General features: G+C 39.3%; 1 protein-coding gene across 1 annotated transcript in view; it reads right to left on the minus strand.

The window, feature by feature from the left end:
- Positions 1-15,763, minus strand: part of dock5 (dedicator of cytokinesis 5) — a 54,402-nt gene extending 38,639 nt beyond the window's left edge. Inside the window, exons 1-13 of the mRNA XM_017719087.2 lie at positions 15,570-15,763; positions 11,519-11,602; positions 8,875-8,915; positions 8,703-8,758; positions 8,372-8,468; positions 8,038-8,186; positions 7,316-7,451; positions 6,342-6,499; positions 5,648-5,729; positions 5,276-5,405; positions 4,280-4,352; positions 3,984-4,126; positions 3,189-3,314 (exon numbers count right to left, since the gene is read on the minus strand). Coding sequence (XP_017574576.1) covers positions 3,189-3,314; positions 3,984-4,126; positions 4,280-4,352; positions 5,276-5,405; positions 5,648-5,729; positions 6,342-6,499; positions 7,316-7,451; positions 8,038-8,186; positions 8,372-8,468; positions 8,703-8,758; positions 8,875-8,915; positions 11,519-11,602; positions 15,570-15,612 — 1,318 coding nt within the window. The 5' untranslated portion in view covers positions 15,613-15,763. The remainder of the gene's footprint in view (positions 1-3,188; positions 3,315-3,983; positions 4,127-4,279; positions 4,353-5,275; positions 5,406-5,647; positions 5,730-6,341; positions 6,500-7,315; positions 7,452-8,037; positions 8,187-8,371; positions 8,469-8,702; positions 8,759-8,874; positions 8,916-11,518; positions 11,603-15,569) is intronic.
- Positions 15,764-18,205: the final 2,442 nt, after the last annotated feature.

Consider the following 18,205-nt stretch of genomic DNA (forward strand, 5'->3'; position numbering starts at 1 on the left):
TATTCTTTGGGCAGTAGAGTGTTTACGCGCTGCCGTGTTGTCCGCTGGCCGAAGCATGAACAGAGACTTATACTGTGGTTGCCATACTCAGTACAGGAGGCAAATAAAACTGCTTCATTCCAATTTGGTGTCCATCTTTGACCAGGGCGGTCGAACACCTGAGAAGAAGGGTCACATATGAACTGGAGTTTTGTAAAGAGGGATGTCATCAAGCAGGCTCATTAGAATATTAGGTCACAGACAGTTCTCAGATAACTCTAATTAGCCATTTTCCCCCATTTTATATTCAAATATGCTGAAATACATTTGTTTGCTGCTTCAAGTAACAAACAAGTTCAAAGTACAGCTCAGTGTTTGGGCTTGAAATCAGAGAGGTACATAAAATGCATGTATATTGTGTGTAAAGTGTTGTAACATTTTTAGCACTGAGAAAAACTACATAAAATAATCAATTATTAAATATTCATGCTGTGAAATGTACAGGATTCATCCTGAATACTTCAGATTCCCTGAAGGAGAATATATATATATATATATATATATATATATATATATATATATATATATATTATATATATATATATATATATATATACACATACATACACACACACACCCGCCTTTTTTTTTTTTTTTTTTTTTTTTACATAAAAGGTTCAACTAAAAGTACCCAGCGTGAGGGCTTTTTCGGGGCTGACCAGCCACCTCATAGGTAAGGCAGGCCTTCACAGATCTGACTGACATGAACCAAAACAAGTGTTTTTAGTTTAACAGCAAGTTTTCTGTCTTTATATCTCAACATCATAGCTTGCTAGCATAGCTGGGGTCTTAGCAAGTCAAGAAAAAAAAAAAAAACAGCGTGTTGCACTTTTTTCAGCCTTCAATAAACGTGGTATCCTCCCTTGGGCAGTGGGGAAATGTTGTTGGACATTATCCACGTCACATACTTAAATAAATGAATATGAATAATTGACTACAGCTTCCATGAGCGCTCTGCACACATGCAAACACACAATGGTCTAATCGCATGCATTCATTTCTCAACGCATAGATGACCTACAGATACCACTGCACTGGACAGCTCTGCAAATGCAAAACCAACATTCTACTGATGAACATGCGATGACAACAGAATTCACCTACATCCTCTAAAAGGCACATCGTTCACATCAGCTGAAAGATTTCTCTTTAAATAGTCTTTCAACGCGCTCACAATGATCTGACTTATGTTAAGGGCCAACATTATTAAATGCTTGTGTTGTACGTTGCACACTATTACACATTTTGACCAGAGAGTGCTCCAAATCCACAAAATGTACTACAGCTTTAACAGAACACTGAACTTTAGTGTCACAAATATTTTATATTTTGTTCCCTGGGACTCTTAAAAGCTACATGTGGTGGTGCAAATTCGTTGTGTTGTAAGTAGTTTGATGAAATAGCAGGTAACACCTCTGTCCCACACAAGAGATTCTTGTTCGAATTAGAAGTCTGCATGGGACCGTCTGCATGGGACCGTCTGCATGGGACCGTCTGCATGGGACCGTCTGCATGGGACCGTCTGCATGGGACCGTCTGCATGGGACCGTCTGCATGGGACCACTCCCTCAAGATTTCATCCTCCTCCCACAGAAAACCAAAACCATTTTCCCCACTCCCGCCGGCAACCAGAACATTTTGGCCTGCTCTCACCCACGCAGCTCCGTCAAGGCGAACTGACATATGTGACCGTCTATTCACAAATACATTATCCTCTGCTTAAACAACATGGCAGTTATGGTCATCGGGCTTACTGTGAAGGAACTTCACCATACGTCATTTAAACAGCAGACCCAAAACACAAAGCACAAATTAAACCACAGAATGGTCAGTTTTTGTTTAGTTGGGCTCAGCAGCTGTGGTTGTCAGACTGTTTAGAATGACTTCATTCATTTTCACTGTTTTACTATTATGTTATTTTTTTTACATATATTATTTATGATATATGATCTTTTCACTTTATTTAGGCTATTCATTAATTTGCGGGATTTCACATCATGCATGTTTGGGCCTGCTTCCACCTACAGTGAGCTGGTTTCCCACCCGATCGCGCATGCAACACTGAATTAGTCCAGCAGCCAAAGATATTGTGGAGGGTCCCACAGATGCAAAATCTGAAGGAGTGTAGACCTGTACTCTGGACTCCCAATTAATTAATTAATTAATTTATAAATTAATTATCTGTCTGTCTGTCTGTGTAGGGAGAGTCACTCGAAAAAGCCCCCGAATATTCTGTTGTAACTCCCGTTAGGATCTGACCCAAAAAATACGCTACGTATGTGTAATCAACTGCATTTCATGCAATGCTGGAAGTGATCTCCGTTTTCTGCCAGACACATGGAGCGCTGCGTCGACATGTTCCTGAATGTTCGTTGCCTGAACAACAGTGTGCCTCATTGCTCAGATGCAGGGGCGTCCCGGCTTTTTCGAAACTCCATATATAGAGGAACACATTCGCATTGTTTTGTTCAGATTGCTTCGTCCCAGCAAGAGTTATTACAGAACATTTGTGGCTTCTTTCAAGTGAATCTTGTATAGATTATTATAGAAAATAATAAATAAAAAAAAAATTAAATAAATAAATAAATAAATAAATAAAAATAATAATAATAATAATAATAATAATAATAATAATAATAATAAGATCCTCCATGGTCCTAGGTCCTATCTTTTGGACTGTCCTGTTCAGCTCAGTTTTCAACAGGATTTAGGTCAAGACTGGTATGGCCATGGTCAGATTCTGTTGTCACTGAACCATTTTTGTGCAGATTTGGATCCATGTTCTGGAGAACATGGATTAGATTTTTTTTTTTGGCAGAGACAGACTCTCCCTGATGCCATGTACACAACAAGGTTCCCAGGACTTTGGGAGGAAAAACAGCCACAAAATCTCCAAAAATTAGGTTCTTTTTTGCATAATGATCCTTCTTTTAAAGTCAAACCCATTTTGAGTGTTTTTTTTTTTTTTTTTTTTGGGTCAACAAACATAGAACCTGGTTCCAGTCATATGATTCACTTCACACTGTGTATCACCCACAAGAGCTATACTGGACACACGAGAAGAATGACATTACACTAATTCATCAAAAGTTTGATGTTTAGGTGTCTGAAAAATAGTGAGTTACTCACAGACAAATAAGCCTACCAACCTGGGAGTATGATTTCAGGGAAGCCCATTTTCCTCACGATGGCTGTTGTGCGATCCACAAAGTGAGGATAGTCCTTCTGAACCTGGGCCAGATCTCCTGGGAGCAGCTTTAGGGTCACGAACAGACCTGAAGGTAATGACAAAAGAGAGACCACAAAGGAAAATTATTATTATTACCATTTTATTTCTGTATAAAATGTATGATCTCATGAACAGATCTGAAGTGCTCCGTCTTTCTAATCAACACTACATATAGTACTACAGCCTTTAAAAACAGTAATCTCACTTTTACATTTTTCACTTGGTGACTATCCTCAGTCTCTTAGACACACTGTTTGTGCTTATGTTGTGAAGCATTAGCTCTCTTCAAGGTCACACACTTGTCCGGAGTCACAGAAAAAAAAAAACAGGGAAATTCACTCGACAAAGGCCCTGAACATTCTGTTGTAACTCCCGTTAGGATGAAGCAATCAGAGCCAAAACACACACACTACATACCCTGATGTAATCGACTGTATTGATCTGTTTTTTGGCAGACACTTGAAGGGGTACAGGGGTTTGCACCCAGGAGTTGCAAACAGAGGTTAAATATTGCGAAAACTGTCCGGTGCTACCTCATCACTCCGATGCAGGGGCATCCCGGGGCATCCCTGTTTGAATAGGGATGAGACCGAGGAGTACATTGCACATGGATTCGTTCAGATTGCTTCATCCTAGCGACAGTTATTACAAAATATAAAATATTCAGGGCCTCTTTTGAGTGAATCTCCTTAAACATCTGCCCACTTGTCTTTACCCTGTCCTTTGTGGTTGACCTCTCGGGTAGCAATGACTTTGTTAAAAACAGCTGCAAGAGGCTCATTTTCTCCAATAACACGATAGGGGATGAGAGGGGACATGATCAACTGCCTTTGGCGGATGTACGTTTCCATGGCAATCCTGAACAAAAGGACAGGCAAGAAAACAGCTCTCATAGAATTAGCAACACCAGGAAAATGAACTAATTTAAGCAAACAGAAAGTTCAGAAAGGTTTAGTCTCAATCGTAAATGACATGTTAACAAATGTGGTTGAAGGTAGTCCAGACACTCACTGCTGAAAAGGGATGAAATGCTGCTTCTCTTCATCATCTACTTTCCCATGAGCAATGTCTGTGATATCCATCACTGTGGGCATAATTCTCACATATGAGCCAATTAACCACATCTGAGGTATAAATAATATTTTATAACTATACTATACTATACTATACTATAACTATAAATATTTTATAAAGCCCTAAAAAGACCTATACTAATAATTATGGATGTTAGCAAAATGCTTAAGCCATCGAATACCACAAGCACAATGGCACATTACAAAGTCAACTGTTAAAAATGCTTAGTAGTCCATGAATAGTCCTGTGTATCAGGAAACTGATGCTGCTGACAGTGATGTATTGAAGTAGTCCTCTAAATTTTTTCATTAGATGAAAGCAAAAAAATGCTGCATCAATCCAGGCTCAAGCTGAACCTTCAGTTAAAATGATTCAAGGACAGAAGATACAAGGCACTTTAGGTAAAAGTGTGCAACCTGTTTACTACTAAAACCACAAACGCACACTAATTGTACGTTTCCACAAAAGCTTTGCTCAAAGCAGACAAAGTGACCTGGCCATGATGGAAGACCTGAAGCCTCAAAAAGGTTCATTAGCCTTTCAAGCATAGATGTCTATTTTTCTAAAAAAAGACACCGTACTTATCACCATAGAAAAAGAATAATTTCACCTCAACAAGCACTCCTGAATTCAAATGAACAAACATATGCTCACTACGTGCTTCAGAACCTTCCAATGGCTGGCCATTTAACATTGCATTAGTAATTACAATTCATGCTAATTTGGTCACCAAACAGACATGACTAATGTCCAATAAGCAGAAAACATGTATTAAAAGGTAAACTAGTATTTTCTAGTGTCTAGTTTGCTATGTAACATCCACATGACTAACACGTCCTTTGTGGTTGACCTCTCAAGTAGAAATGAAAACTTTGAACTTAGAGAGTTTTGTACATTTAGATCATGGCGCAGATAGAAAAGTGAATGTATGACCTGCTACTCCAAAAGGCCTCCGCAGACCACCTGTGTGCTTCTTTCCTTCTTTTAGCTCCATGCAGCCAACTCGGATGATTTGACACACCAGGAACAGATGGGGCCTGATCAGATCGCTGCTGCTAAGGTCCTTCACAAGAGGAGGTAACAGAGGAACAACTTGACTCATGACACAGGATAACAAAATAACCTAAAACTCTGCACAATATTCACAAGATGCTCTGTCTGACTCTATTCATATGCATAACATTTTTCTCTTATAGTTCCATGCAAATAAAACAAAACCATCTGAACCTATGACGCAAGGTATTCTGTCATGTACCACAATTTTTATATAAAGAGGGTACATGAGATTAGAAGAATACACGTTACCGTAAAAAGTGCTGGTAGGTTGTTGAGTTTCTCGATCTCTTTGGGCATGCCTTTACTGTCCCACCGTACCAGGAAATTTTCACTAAGAAGGTCAAGCAGAACAAAGACCATAACACCTACAACGTTCTTGTATTTTAAAATCAAGTCTGAGGCATGACCGCACATTGCATATGCTATTTAGACCACTCAGAATACTGCAGTTTGCCCCTTCTAGAAGCATTCTCTGAACAGAGTATCCTTTTATTTAACAAGGGCAAATATTACAAGAAACCGTGACATTACAAGGCTATTTCACAAGAAACAGCTGTGCAGACAACAACAGAAAGAACAGAAGAAGCAATGATCACAAAAGACGATGAACCAGTTCACAAAAAAAAAAAAAAAAAAAAAAACGTCCCAACCACACACCATAAAAGTTCAAAGCTCTTTAGTTAATTATCACTCAAGGCAATTCCTTTCAATATCTAGCATTATCATCAGCTCCATGCAAACATAGCAACAATATCTATGCATGTGTAGTGCAGAGATGGTACATAACATATATAGGCTGAAATAATTTACAATTATTGGTAATTAAATAAAAATTAAAGAAGTATTTAACTGCAGCAGTTAGTTGAGGTAGTACTCTAAGATTTTTCCATTCTAAAAGTTGATCCTGTAAAAGCATACAATTTCTGCTCAGAATGGCTCTGACCTGATGAACTCAGACTGGTCTGGGTCATAGAGGGACATAAGCAGCTCTGCATCTTCACCAATGTTGCAGACAAAGTTCTTGAGGTTCATAAGGAGGCTGTATGTGTGTGCTGTACTGAAGAGAGACTGGCGACGTATGGCAAGATTCTGGAGACGTGTCTGGAGAGGACCAGAGAAGGCACAATTGTGTTTAGCACTTTTGTTCAGAGATTGTTCGAGTAAAGTTTTCATTTAGGAACGCAAATCTGATTTTTATTCACATTTCTGAAATGTTTCTGATACCTTAAGATCTAATCAGCAAGCAAATTGTATTTAAGCAAGATTTAAGAGTTACAGAACAAAATCACCTTGTTTTTCTAAGCTTTATTACGTTTCAGTAGATATAACAGAAACTGTAATGCCACATGTAAAAATACTACAATAATAATAATAATAATAATAATAATAATAATAATAATAATAAAACCAATTAATGAAACCAATTAATGTCTTTGTTCTTTAAGGACTCAGGAAAGTGTACCGTCACAATAACAACAAAATATTGTCATATTGCCCACCCCAAAAGCTTTATTGATATGCTATGTTTGTGACTCTTGTAAACCTTTAAACATGTGATTCTGCATTTCCAATATCTTGTACATAATCATGTGCAACTGTAAACAAAGGTCTACTGAGTCATGGCTAGTATTATAGTCATATACAAAAATATCTTTATGTCTGCTGTGAAACTGTTTGTTTGTCTTCAAGTGGATATTGAGTATATTATGTATAGAAATTTCATATTCTAGAATAACTTTCACTTTTCTGTCACATCAGTCTAAAACAGAATGTTGATGGATGCTCTGCACTGCAAAAGAACTCAATAAGGTGGTCTGACATTTTCTTTCTGTAACGCTCAAAAAACAACAGAAAAAAGTCTAGAATAAAAATAAAAGATTGTCATTAAAAAAAAAAAAAAAAAAAAAGGGCGTCAACCTTCTCTTCCTGTATCCGCTCATCAATACTGCGGGAAGCAGACTCATGGGCTCTGAATAAACTGACTGTACTGGTGCATTCTGGGTCTAATGTGTTGCCAGCCTCATTACGAACCACCAAGTCCAGCCCCAGAACCCTGTAGAACAGCAGAACAGCAGAAACAGATTTAATACTAGTTAAGCATTAAAAAGCTACCATAGCAAAAATCAACAATATTGAACCAATGAATTTTAAGAAACTTTTGCCTTATTCTACCACGTACATACACTCTATTGCCAAAAGCATTCGCTCGTCTGCCTTCACGTCTATGAACTTGAGTGAGCTCCCATTCTTAATCCATAGGGATTACCATATGATGTTGGCCCACCCTTTGCAGCTATAACAGCTTCAACTCTTCTGGGAAGCCTTTCCACAAAGGTTAGGAGTGTTTAGGAGTGTCCAGGCGGAGTCAATAAATGCAAAAGATATACAACCAAATACTACAGGTATATAAAAAAAAAAAAAAAAAAAAAAAAAAAGGATATTCCGGCATGGTTCATCTAATTTGAGCACAAATTCTTTTGAATTAAAGCTACCATTCAGCAATTTGTGTACTGCATACTACACTGTTCATCTCTGATCAAGAACTTCTGAAACATAATGACTGTAAATCTGAAAGTCAAGACTGGCTGGAAGCACTACTGTGAATACTGTCAGAGACTTTTGGAGAAGTGACATTATACCTGTTTCCATAATCAATTTTTGCTGTGACTTTTTTCTTGAGCTCTACAAGGTCATCCTTGGGAAGTGTTCCTGACACAATCTGTGAGCGATATTCAATCAGACTGTAGGCCATCTGCTGAACACTCCGAAACAGTGTGGCCTTACTGTTCTGTTGTAAAAACAAGAAAGCGTCAAAATGATAGCATAGTTTACACAACACTTGCAATGGGGCTTGCCTTTGTTGATTGCTATACCACACATGGGTCAAGAATTCATGGGTATAAATCAGTGTTAAAACTGAGGAAAATCTTGGGCAAAACAAATTATAACAAGGTGAAGACATATCCACATTACCACATAAAGACTGTGCCATAATTGTGCCCATTCTCTCAGGGTAGCACCCAGTTCCTGTACCAGGGGCAAATCTGTAGGTATTACTGTCTCCTTTTTTCTACAAAGAGAAAGAAATGAATATGGTTCATATATGGTATAAAATGATAGATATAATGTTAAAGGTAAAGACAAATTGCATTCTTAAAACAGGTTAGCAATGACTAGCAGAAAGAATTTTTCTCAGTGGACCTTAAGTAGCTGAAGAACAAGTCAGTGTGACACAAGAAACAGTTAAAGCAGTGCCAAATGCACTGCTGTCCAAAAGGAAACATGCTGCATCATTATGTCTTACCCCGTCCCTTCAACTTTAGCTTCTTTCAAGTGGATATAGGTGGCTGGGAAAATGCCCTTTGAGATGAAACGGAACACACAAGCACTAAACACCTGCACTTCACCATTGGTATTAATCGTTTATCTGATATTTATTGATCTTGCGTTTATCACAGAAACCTTATTAAACACACCTTTTGTGATTTCTGCTGTAGAGTGTATCCTCGGTACCACCCTGACAAAATGTGACACAGAGAAAGACAAAGAGAGATGGTAAAAAGATGCCATTACTCTGTTGCACTAAAGGATGTTCACTTGCAGCCAAGAAAAAGCACTCAGTGTGTAAATCAGGTTGTGTTTCATACTCCAAGAGAGAGCAATGTCTGTAGGTATCAGTAAATTCAAGTTAATGCCTTTTAAGTCATGTTAATGCCACTGTCAATTTTATTTATTAATTTAATTTATGGACCTTGCTTTGTGCACTGGTGCACAGTCATGCTGGAACAGGAAGAGGCCGTCCCCAAACTGTTCCCACAAAGTTGGGAGCATGAAATTGTCCAGAATCTCTTGGTGCTGAAGCATTAAAGGAGTTCCTTTCACTGGAACTAAGGGACTGAGCCCAAATCCTGAAAAACAATCCCACACCATAATCCCCCCTCCACCGAACTTTACACTTGGCACAATGCAGTCAGAAGAGAACCGTTCTCCTGGCAACCACCAAACTCAAACTCGTCCATCAGATTTCCAGATGGAGAAGCGTGATTGGTCAATCCAGAGAACACGTCTCCACTGCTCTAGAGTCCAGTGGCGACACTTTACACCACTGCATTCCATGCTTTGCACTGCGCTTGGTGATGTAAGGCTTGGATGCAGCTGCTCGGGCATGGAAACCCATTCCATGAAGCTCTCTACGTTCTTGAGCTGATCTGAAGGCCACATGAAGTTTGGAGGTCTGTAGTGATTGACTCTGCAGAAAGTTGGTGACCTCTGCACACTATGCCCCTCAGCATCCGCTGAGCCCGCTCTGTCATTTTACGTGGCCGACCACTTCGAGGCTGTCATTCCCAATCGCTTCCACTTTGTTATAATCCCACTGACAGTTGACTGTGGAATATTTAGTAGTGAGGAAATTTCACGACTGGACTTGTTGCACGGGTGGTGTCCGATCACGGTACCACACTGGAATTCACTGAGCTCCTGAGAGCGACCCATTCTTTCACTAATGTCTGTAGAAGCAGTCTGCAGGCCTAGGGGCTTGGCTTTATACACCTGTGATCATGGAAGTGATTGGAACACCTGGATTCAATGATTTAAATGGGGGAGTAAACACTTTTGGAAAATTATCAAATTGTAAGTTGTTCTGAAGGCAGCCGAGCAAATACTTTTGTTAATATAGTGTGTGTATGTGTGATATAATAAATAAATAAACCCACACATATAATGGAAAAATGGATATACAGGATTTGGAGTTCATATTGCTGGCTTTACTGGAAACATTAGCTGTATTACCTGATCAAACTGAGGTCAGGTTTACTACTCCAGGGCCTTTGTGAAAGGGTTAAGAAATGTTTTATAGAAAAAAAAAAAAAAAAGAGAATTAAGCCCTGAAACTAAGGCGTCCAAGCTTGGCAACAAAAAGTAAGTACTGAAACTGTTACTAAGGAATGAATACAATGGAGAATGGAGGAAAACACTGCTTAGTATTGTGCATTCCAGTTCTTATTTCACACTGAGCAGAACACAAGCACAGAAAAACAAGGTATGGAAAACCACAAATATATGCATCCTTCATGGCATGGGTAAACTTCGTGAACAGGTAGCAGCAATGACTGCCACAGTCTCAACATCACGGTGTAACCTTTTCAACTCCTTATCTGTACCCGAAAAAAAGAAAAGTGCACATTATCATTTTTCTGTTAGAGAATATTAAAATTAAGAGAGCATGATGTCAGGTGCAGGAACACCCTTGCAATTTTCAGCGTTTGCCTGCTTTCCTGCTTCATCACACATGATTCAGCTCATCAGCCAGCTCAGAAATACAGGGTGAGCCAAAAGTCACAGGACACAGCTTTCTTTTACTTAGCTTTTTTATGCCGTCACAAGCCTCCACGATGCAGTGGTGAAGGTGTTTGTTGCGGATTTTCTCAGCATATTCAGATTGTTTTAGATGACCCCAGAGATAAAAGTAGATGAAAAAATAAAAAATAAAACAAAACTGTGTCCTGTGACTTTTGACTCACCCTGTACAGTGAATTACTGCATTAGTACCGAATTAAAAAAAAAAAAAATCCAACAACTACTACTTTTAAATAAGACATCTGACTTGAAGGATAACAGATCATCTTTCCGCTAAGAATATTATAAAAATATCAACTTAACCACATGCATTCAAATTTACACATGAGGATTAACGAACAACAAAAAAAAAAAAAAATCAATTAAGCACGTAAGCAATCTAATTATATGCTCAGCTGTGGCTTTAGCACAACCAGCAAAGAATAAAGACTTCAAAGAATGCTAGAAATCATTGCTAAAAGTCACCATTTCCAAGTGACATTAATGTTTATCAGTACATGAATCAGTATAAAATAACACTAGAATGTGAAATTATAGCAGTATTTTTTTCTTGTAGGCAAAAAAAAGACAGCACCATCTAACAACATGAACAATGCAAGATTCAGACTTTAAACTTTATGGTCACATTCAACTTATGTGAAAGCTGAAAGCTGCAAATCTACAGTTGAAATCCAAGATGCTACTCAGTATTTTAGGCTGTGGTATCACATTTAACATGGAGGCAAACAGATCCATCAGGACATGTTAAAGCTTGACACTCACCTTCAAACATCTCAAGTATGTGCACGGTGTCCCCCACCTGCAGGCACAGCTCTTGCTCCCCCTTTGCATCATAGTTATAGATAGCTGATAGATGGAAAAACCCAGAAAGACAAAGTGAGCACAATAAAAAAAAAAAAAAAAAAGAAAAAAAAAGTTTTTTTGCAAAATGTGTTAGATGTGGGAGTATGAGAGCGAAGCAAAGAGAACATGCCTACACCTACATTCCACATTCTTATCTGGGTGCAATACTTACAGCAAATGGAAAAGTGATGTGACAACATGATATCATAATAAATTACAATATGATAACTTTTCTAAGCATACAGTGACTGCTGGTAGGTAAAGAACAACTGCATGTTTCATGAAAAAGATATTTTTCGTCTTAGTGGAGCACAGTATGTGAAACGCTGAATGAAAATCATCGTAAATGTGATATATAATGTATTGTAAACATGTTCAAATGCGGTGATATTAAGTCATATCACTCACTCCTACTTTCAATTTGATGGATTCCAGTTTCTATCATCAGTTCATATCTCACTACTAGAGGGTATAGACAAGAGTTGTTATCTGTTTACTGTTTTGTTTACTGTTCCCTTCATTTTACTGGAGAATGTATTATTCTGGCACTCAGTGGTTAAAGAGAATCTTTCTTCTCATCCTCACTCTAAAAAATACCTGAAAGGGCAGGTAGAATAATGAATAAGAACGCTGATCTCTGCACACTGTAAAACAAAAAGTCCACGCAAGAATGAGCATAGAAACACACCACACACAAAAGCTAAAGCACAAAAGGTGCACAAAAATACACAAAAAACACACCCAAAAAAAACAACAGACCCTACATTAGAATATCTTTTATACTGCACCAAAGATATTTAATGTAAACATAAAACAAACATAACACAACATTACATTTGAGTGAACTAACTCCACATCTCCTTTTCCTAAACCAGAAATAATTGAGGCTTTGTCCAGGCATGCTCCACTCTGATCCCTACTCCTGGCAGGAAGCTTTCATTAAAGGCCTCCAACAGAATTGTGTATTACACTTCTTAAGTCTGACTCACAGAAGACTAACAAGCTGTTGCACTCCTCCTTAATACCAATGAACTTCATGCCTCTGGTCACATGCACACATACACTATATTGCCAAAAGTATTCGCTCATCTGCCTTCACACTCCTATGAAACTGAGCGAGATCCCGTTTTTAATCCATAGGGTTTAATATGATGTCGGCTCACTCATTGCAGATATTACAGTTTCAACTCTTCTGGGAAGGCTTTCCACAAGGGTTAGGAGAGCGTTTATGGGAATTTCTGACCATTCTTCCAGAAGCACATTTGTGAGGTGAGACACAGATGTTGGACGAGAAGGTCTGGCTTGCATTCTCCACTCTAATTCATCCCAAAGGTGTTCCATTAGGTCAAGACTCACTCATCCATGTCTTTATGGACCTTGCTTTGTGCACTGGTGGGCAGTCATGTTGGAACAGGAAGGGGCCATCCCCAAACTGTTCCCACAAAGTTGGAAGCATGAAATTGTAAAAGTTCCCTTCACTGGAACTAAGGGGCCGAGCCCAACCTCTGAACAACAACCCCACACCATAATCCCTCCTCCACTAAATTCTCCTGGCAACCGCCAAACCCAGACTCATCCATCGGATTGCCAAACAGAGAAGCGTGATTGGTCAATCCAGAGAACACAGAGTCTCCACTGCTCTAGAGTCCAGTGGCGGTGTTTTACACCACTGCATTCAACGCTTTGCATTGCGCTTGGTGATGTAAGGCTTGGATGCAGCTGCTCGGCCATGGAAACCCATTATATGATGCTCTCTACGCTGTTCTTGAGCTGATCTGAATGCCACATGAAGTTTAGAGGTCTGTAGTGATTGACTCTGCAGAAAGTTGGTGACCTCTGCGCACTATGCCCCTTCGCTTCCACTTTGTTATAATCCCACTGACAGTTGACTGTGGAATATTTAGTAGTGTGGAAATTTCACGACTGGACTAGTTGCACAGGTGGCGTCCGATCACGGTACCACGCTGGAATTCACTGAGCTCCTGAGAGCGACCCATTCTTTCACTAATGTCTATAGAAGCAGTCTGCAGGCATAGGGGCTTGGCTTTATAGACCTGTGGCCATAAGAGTGACTGGAGCACCTGAATTAAATGATTAAGTGACTGAACACTTTTGGCAATATAGTTATATAATATATATAATGTTACATGCAATAAAAAAAACTGAAAATACACAGATCAAATCACAACCATTTTTTCTTTTTCACTTTAATAGCCATCATTAGAAGGTTTGAGTTGCCTTATAAACCTGGCCATATTGACCAGGTTCAGCTTAATGATTTACACAGAAGGTGGACAAAATGACTACCTTTCCGGTATCCACACCCATGCAAATCTAGGTCTTCAAGAGGAGTGGCAAAAGAAGGAGAAACTGATTCAGACACCTTAGGCTATGCTGTGCAAAGCTCAAACACCCAACCATTAAAGAGAAAAAAAGCTGACTGACAGTTTGCTCATTCAGAGATGAAGCAGCCTATTCAAGCTGCAAAAAACGCTGTCAATCACTCACTCCAGAAACATCATCAGAAGCAAACTGTTGGAAGCAAATTGAGAGAGAAATGACTACAGTCTGTACCACCGAGACTTTGAAGTAAAGTGTCTATGTCTAGACTACAAGTTTCACAAGCTAGACAAAAGTGTGTGATTGCGTGTGGCAAATGGGCCACGGTGTCAGATGCATCCATCTCTCAACTACAACAGCACTGGCAGGCAAGGTACACACGCATAGCTCCCCTCCCGGAACCGTGACCGACCAGAATCCATAACGCCCTCATGCAGAGGTGATTCTCCGTCAGCCTTTTGGGTGTAAATTAGGTAGTGTGTAATATGAAACCTGGGGCCCATGATGAGACATTTGGCCTGCAGTCTTTATTACATGTAAGCATTACAAACCAAACACTCTTCTTCAATATTAACACATCTCCAGACAGCTTCCAAAAACATAACTGTACTTAAAAATCTGGAGCAAGTTTGACATCATTTGTCAAACACGGGTATGTTGCCTTTAACAACAGACAATTAGAAACTTTTGTAGGTATAACGAAGTTCTCTTCTGTGATTCTTGTGACATTTGACATATCTGAGGCACTAAATGACACACAAATGTTAATTTTTCCACATTACCTCTTCAGCAACAAGACTTTCAAACAGTGTTAACACTTGGCGTCAGCAAAAGCCAAGGCTGAATGTTTGATACTTAAATAAACAGATAACATCGCCTATAAGGACGTTCCAGCAAAGAACACACATTAAACTGGCCATTTGAACGACTACTGAATGCTGAAAGTGACCGTCTGAATGTTAATCTACATTTACACGACTTAGGCCGATTTCACACTTACAGAGACGACATGTGCATCTCAGACGACCACAGCTGACCTGGGTTCAGCCTCATGCCTCATACTGTTTAAGATACACAGCCTGGTAAATGTCGCGGGTAAGTTTAATTAGACCTGCAGACCCATGAGTATTTAATCTTAGTCTTTGAACTCTGTGAGCTAAAGATCTGACTAAGAACTCTTCGTGTTTAGAATTGGGCGACTAGGCTGGCCATTTTATCTGCATACCGTCACTCGTTACCGCGCCACTGCTTTCCATATGACGGAGATTTACACAAAAGCGGGACGAATCGAATGTAATAGCGCAGCGTGCGTGTCACACACTTTAATCCCAAGTAGCCCTGGATCCAGACTTCTCAGCTAAACCACACAGAATCTGAACACGTCTTCGGCCGCCGTTGGACCAAAAGCAGTAATGTTGTAAAATGATGACTTTGCGCTTTTGGAAAGCTTCTGTCAGCCGAGACTTGGTTCTGTGATCGTCTGTCCGGTCGCTGCTAAACACCCCGGCGTGTTTTGATTTAATTCAACAAGGTGTCACCACCGGACGAGAACCCGGGCGAAGTGGCGAGGAGTGTAAAACACGAACACCCCGCGCCAAACAGCGGACAAAATAGCTTTACGGACACTCACCAACTCCATACTTCTCCTTTTTGGTCGGAATCCAGCGGGACATCGCGGATGGCTTTGTGGAACAAAATAAATAAATATATAGACCGGGAGCAGACAGCACGGGCTTCCCTGTCTGGACATCACAGTTCCGGTGTTGTACCGAAGAACTGTTCGCTGGGAAGAGCGTGTGAGCGTGTGAGCGCAGGCCTAGCCCACGTCCTTCACCCACCAGGCTGCACCCGCAACCAAACTGCTTTTATAGTCTCACTTTTACTGGGATCAAATCATGGGCTGCTGGCTAAAGACAGGAAAACCAGAGTCTAAGGTTTTACAGAGAACGTAAAGCTTGAGACACGATCAAAAGGCGTCATTTAAGGTGTCATCTATTTATTTAGTTAGTTAGTTATTTAGCTACTTAGTTACTTAGTTCTTTTCCAAGCCCGGAAAGATGTACAAATGTAGTGAGGTTTAGTGAACTGTATCAGGGTGCCTGAGATATCTTTCCTCCACTTGTGATACAATATTCCAAAAAATGTGAAAATGCCTAAGATTCACTCAGCTGCCAAGATGTGCCTATTGTTATGGCTTGTCTTATCTAGGACAGAAGAGGAATGTCTGGAATCCACTGTTCTTGCAGCAGCTGCTTCAATTTCGTGCATGTGTATATGTGTGTACGCACATGTGCTGGAGAGGCTGAAACACTAGTGATCATTTCTTGTGACAGTGGTCCATCCAGCACTGCCGTTTACTGAATTTCCAACTTCGTGTTGGTGGCAGAGTTCTTTGTATTTAGTTATAGCTGGCACCCAACTCTTCCACCCACATACCACTGTCCTAAACCACAGCTGCTGAAGCAAGGAGTTCATGCAGTACTTATCTCACCTTATGGTGGCAGTACATTTACACAAAACAATTGTCCTGGTGCACAGCTGCAATTTGTTTGCCTTTCAAAAGCGTGGGCCACTACTACTGACCAAGAACCCAGAGAACTGGGCCCTAAAACCAGAAACGAGAAGACGCAGTGCCTGGCACTACACAGTTCTCTAAATTGTAGCTCAAAGGCTTGTTGAGTTTATTTCTTAAGCTACAGGCATGTGTCAACGATGTCTGGTATAGCCTATAAATTGCATTTCTTGACCAATGCAACAGGATAATGTGCCCTGAGCCAAATAAGATATGTCCTACACTGCATTGAAGTCCTAAGCAGGAATCACTAGAAATGTGTTGCGGTAAACGAATGTAGCTATTATATGCTTTAATGGCTGTGTTACTATTCTGGGGTAAAAGTCCAGGATATGTCAAGTCACATTATAAATGTATTATATAAGGGGTTAAATTTGCACTAGTATGTAAAAGGTGTCATTCAAGTTGGTAAATGTACTATCCTTGCCTGTTTTTATGGCTGATTCTATATGTACAGTGGTTACAGCACCCCTATAGTGCCATCATGTGTTCAAGTCCAGTCAGTATACTTCAAAGATTCAATAGACTACAAAGGTATGTAGCAATTGAAATCCTATATATGTCACATCATATGAAGTGATATATATAGTGATGCACAAATAGTTCGAGTTAATCATTTGCAAGATTATTGTCACCTTTATCTTTAAACACTGAAATAAATCTAGGCTTTTTTGGTTTTGGCATTTCTGTTTGTGAAATGTTTCTATTGTATTTTCACATTGAAATCCAATAAATATTCACAGTTGGTTTAAAAATCTATAGACTTTTAATTAAGCAAAACTGTTTGGATCTCATGCACTAAAATCATGTAGTTCATATTCCACTGCTGAAACCACATGCTCCTATAATGCTCTTCTCCTGCTCTTCGCTCTTTTGTCATTAGGCTCTTGGACTCGCCTTCTTGTCCTCTTCACACCTTTCCTTTTCTCCTCTTTGGTTTTTAAGGTGAAAGGACAAAAACAGGCTAAGTCAAAGTCTGCACATTGCCTGCAACAGTACCTTTGACTGTAGCAAATAAATGAAGGTATGTATGAAGTCTAGGCATTTCCATTACCAAACTTGTAGTTAATAATGCTTTAATTTAATAAACACCAGTAATTCACACATAAAAAACTTAAATCTCAGTCTGTAAACCTATTTTTTCAGAAATAGAGATGAATGGAGTGCAGGAAAATGTATTAAGAACTAGAAAACAGAACCATATAAAAGAATTGTGTTTAATGTTACTTTCACTGAAATACCAGTGATAAATAAAGGATTGAGGAATCCAAATTCAAATAAGCTTTTCAAACAAAAACAACAAACATCTGCTACTGCAACAGAAATACTGTACTGCTTAACTTTTAGAAAATGTTTGAGAGTTGTTTAAAACAACTATATATGATTCTCATCTATAGTATCCAAGTAAATCTGAGTAATAATGAATCCAGAGGTGGAAGCTGAAACACAATGCCCCATTTCTACCTCTAGACCCATCATTACTTATTCGTCATGCACGTTTCTCTCACTGCACTTTTTTCCGTCTTTTGTAACAACACAGGATTTTTTGGTACTTTCAAGAACAGCAAAGATGCTCCTGTTTTGTTTCTAAATGCCTTTATTTTTGTCATTTATGGCATTTTTACAATAGACTGTCACAAAAGAGCTTCGTTAGAGGTCTCCTGGAAACCTCAGCGGAGTAGCACAGAAAAACT

This window comes from Pygocentrus nattereri, chromosome 28, assembly GCF_015220715.1.
Source record: "Pygocentrus nattereri isolate fPygNat1 chromosome 28, fPygNat1.pri, whole genome shotgun sequence".
NCBI classification, from domain to species: Eukaryota; Metazoa; Chordata; class Actinopteri; order Characiformes; family Serrasalmidae; genus Pygocentrus; species Pygocentrus nattereri.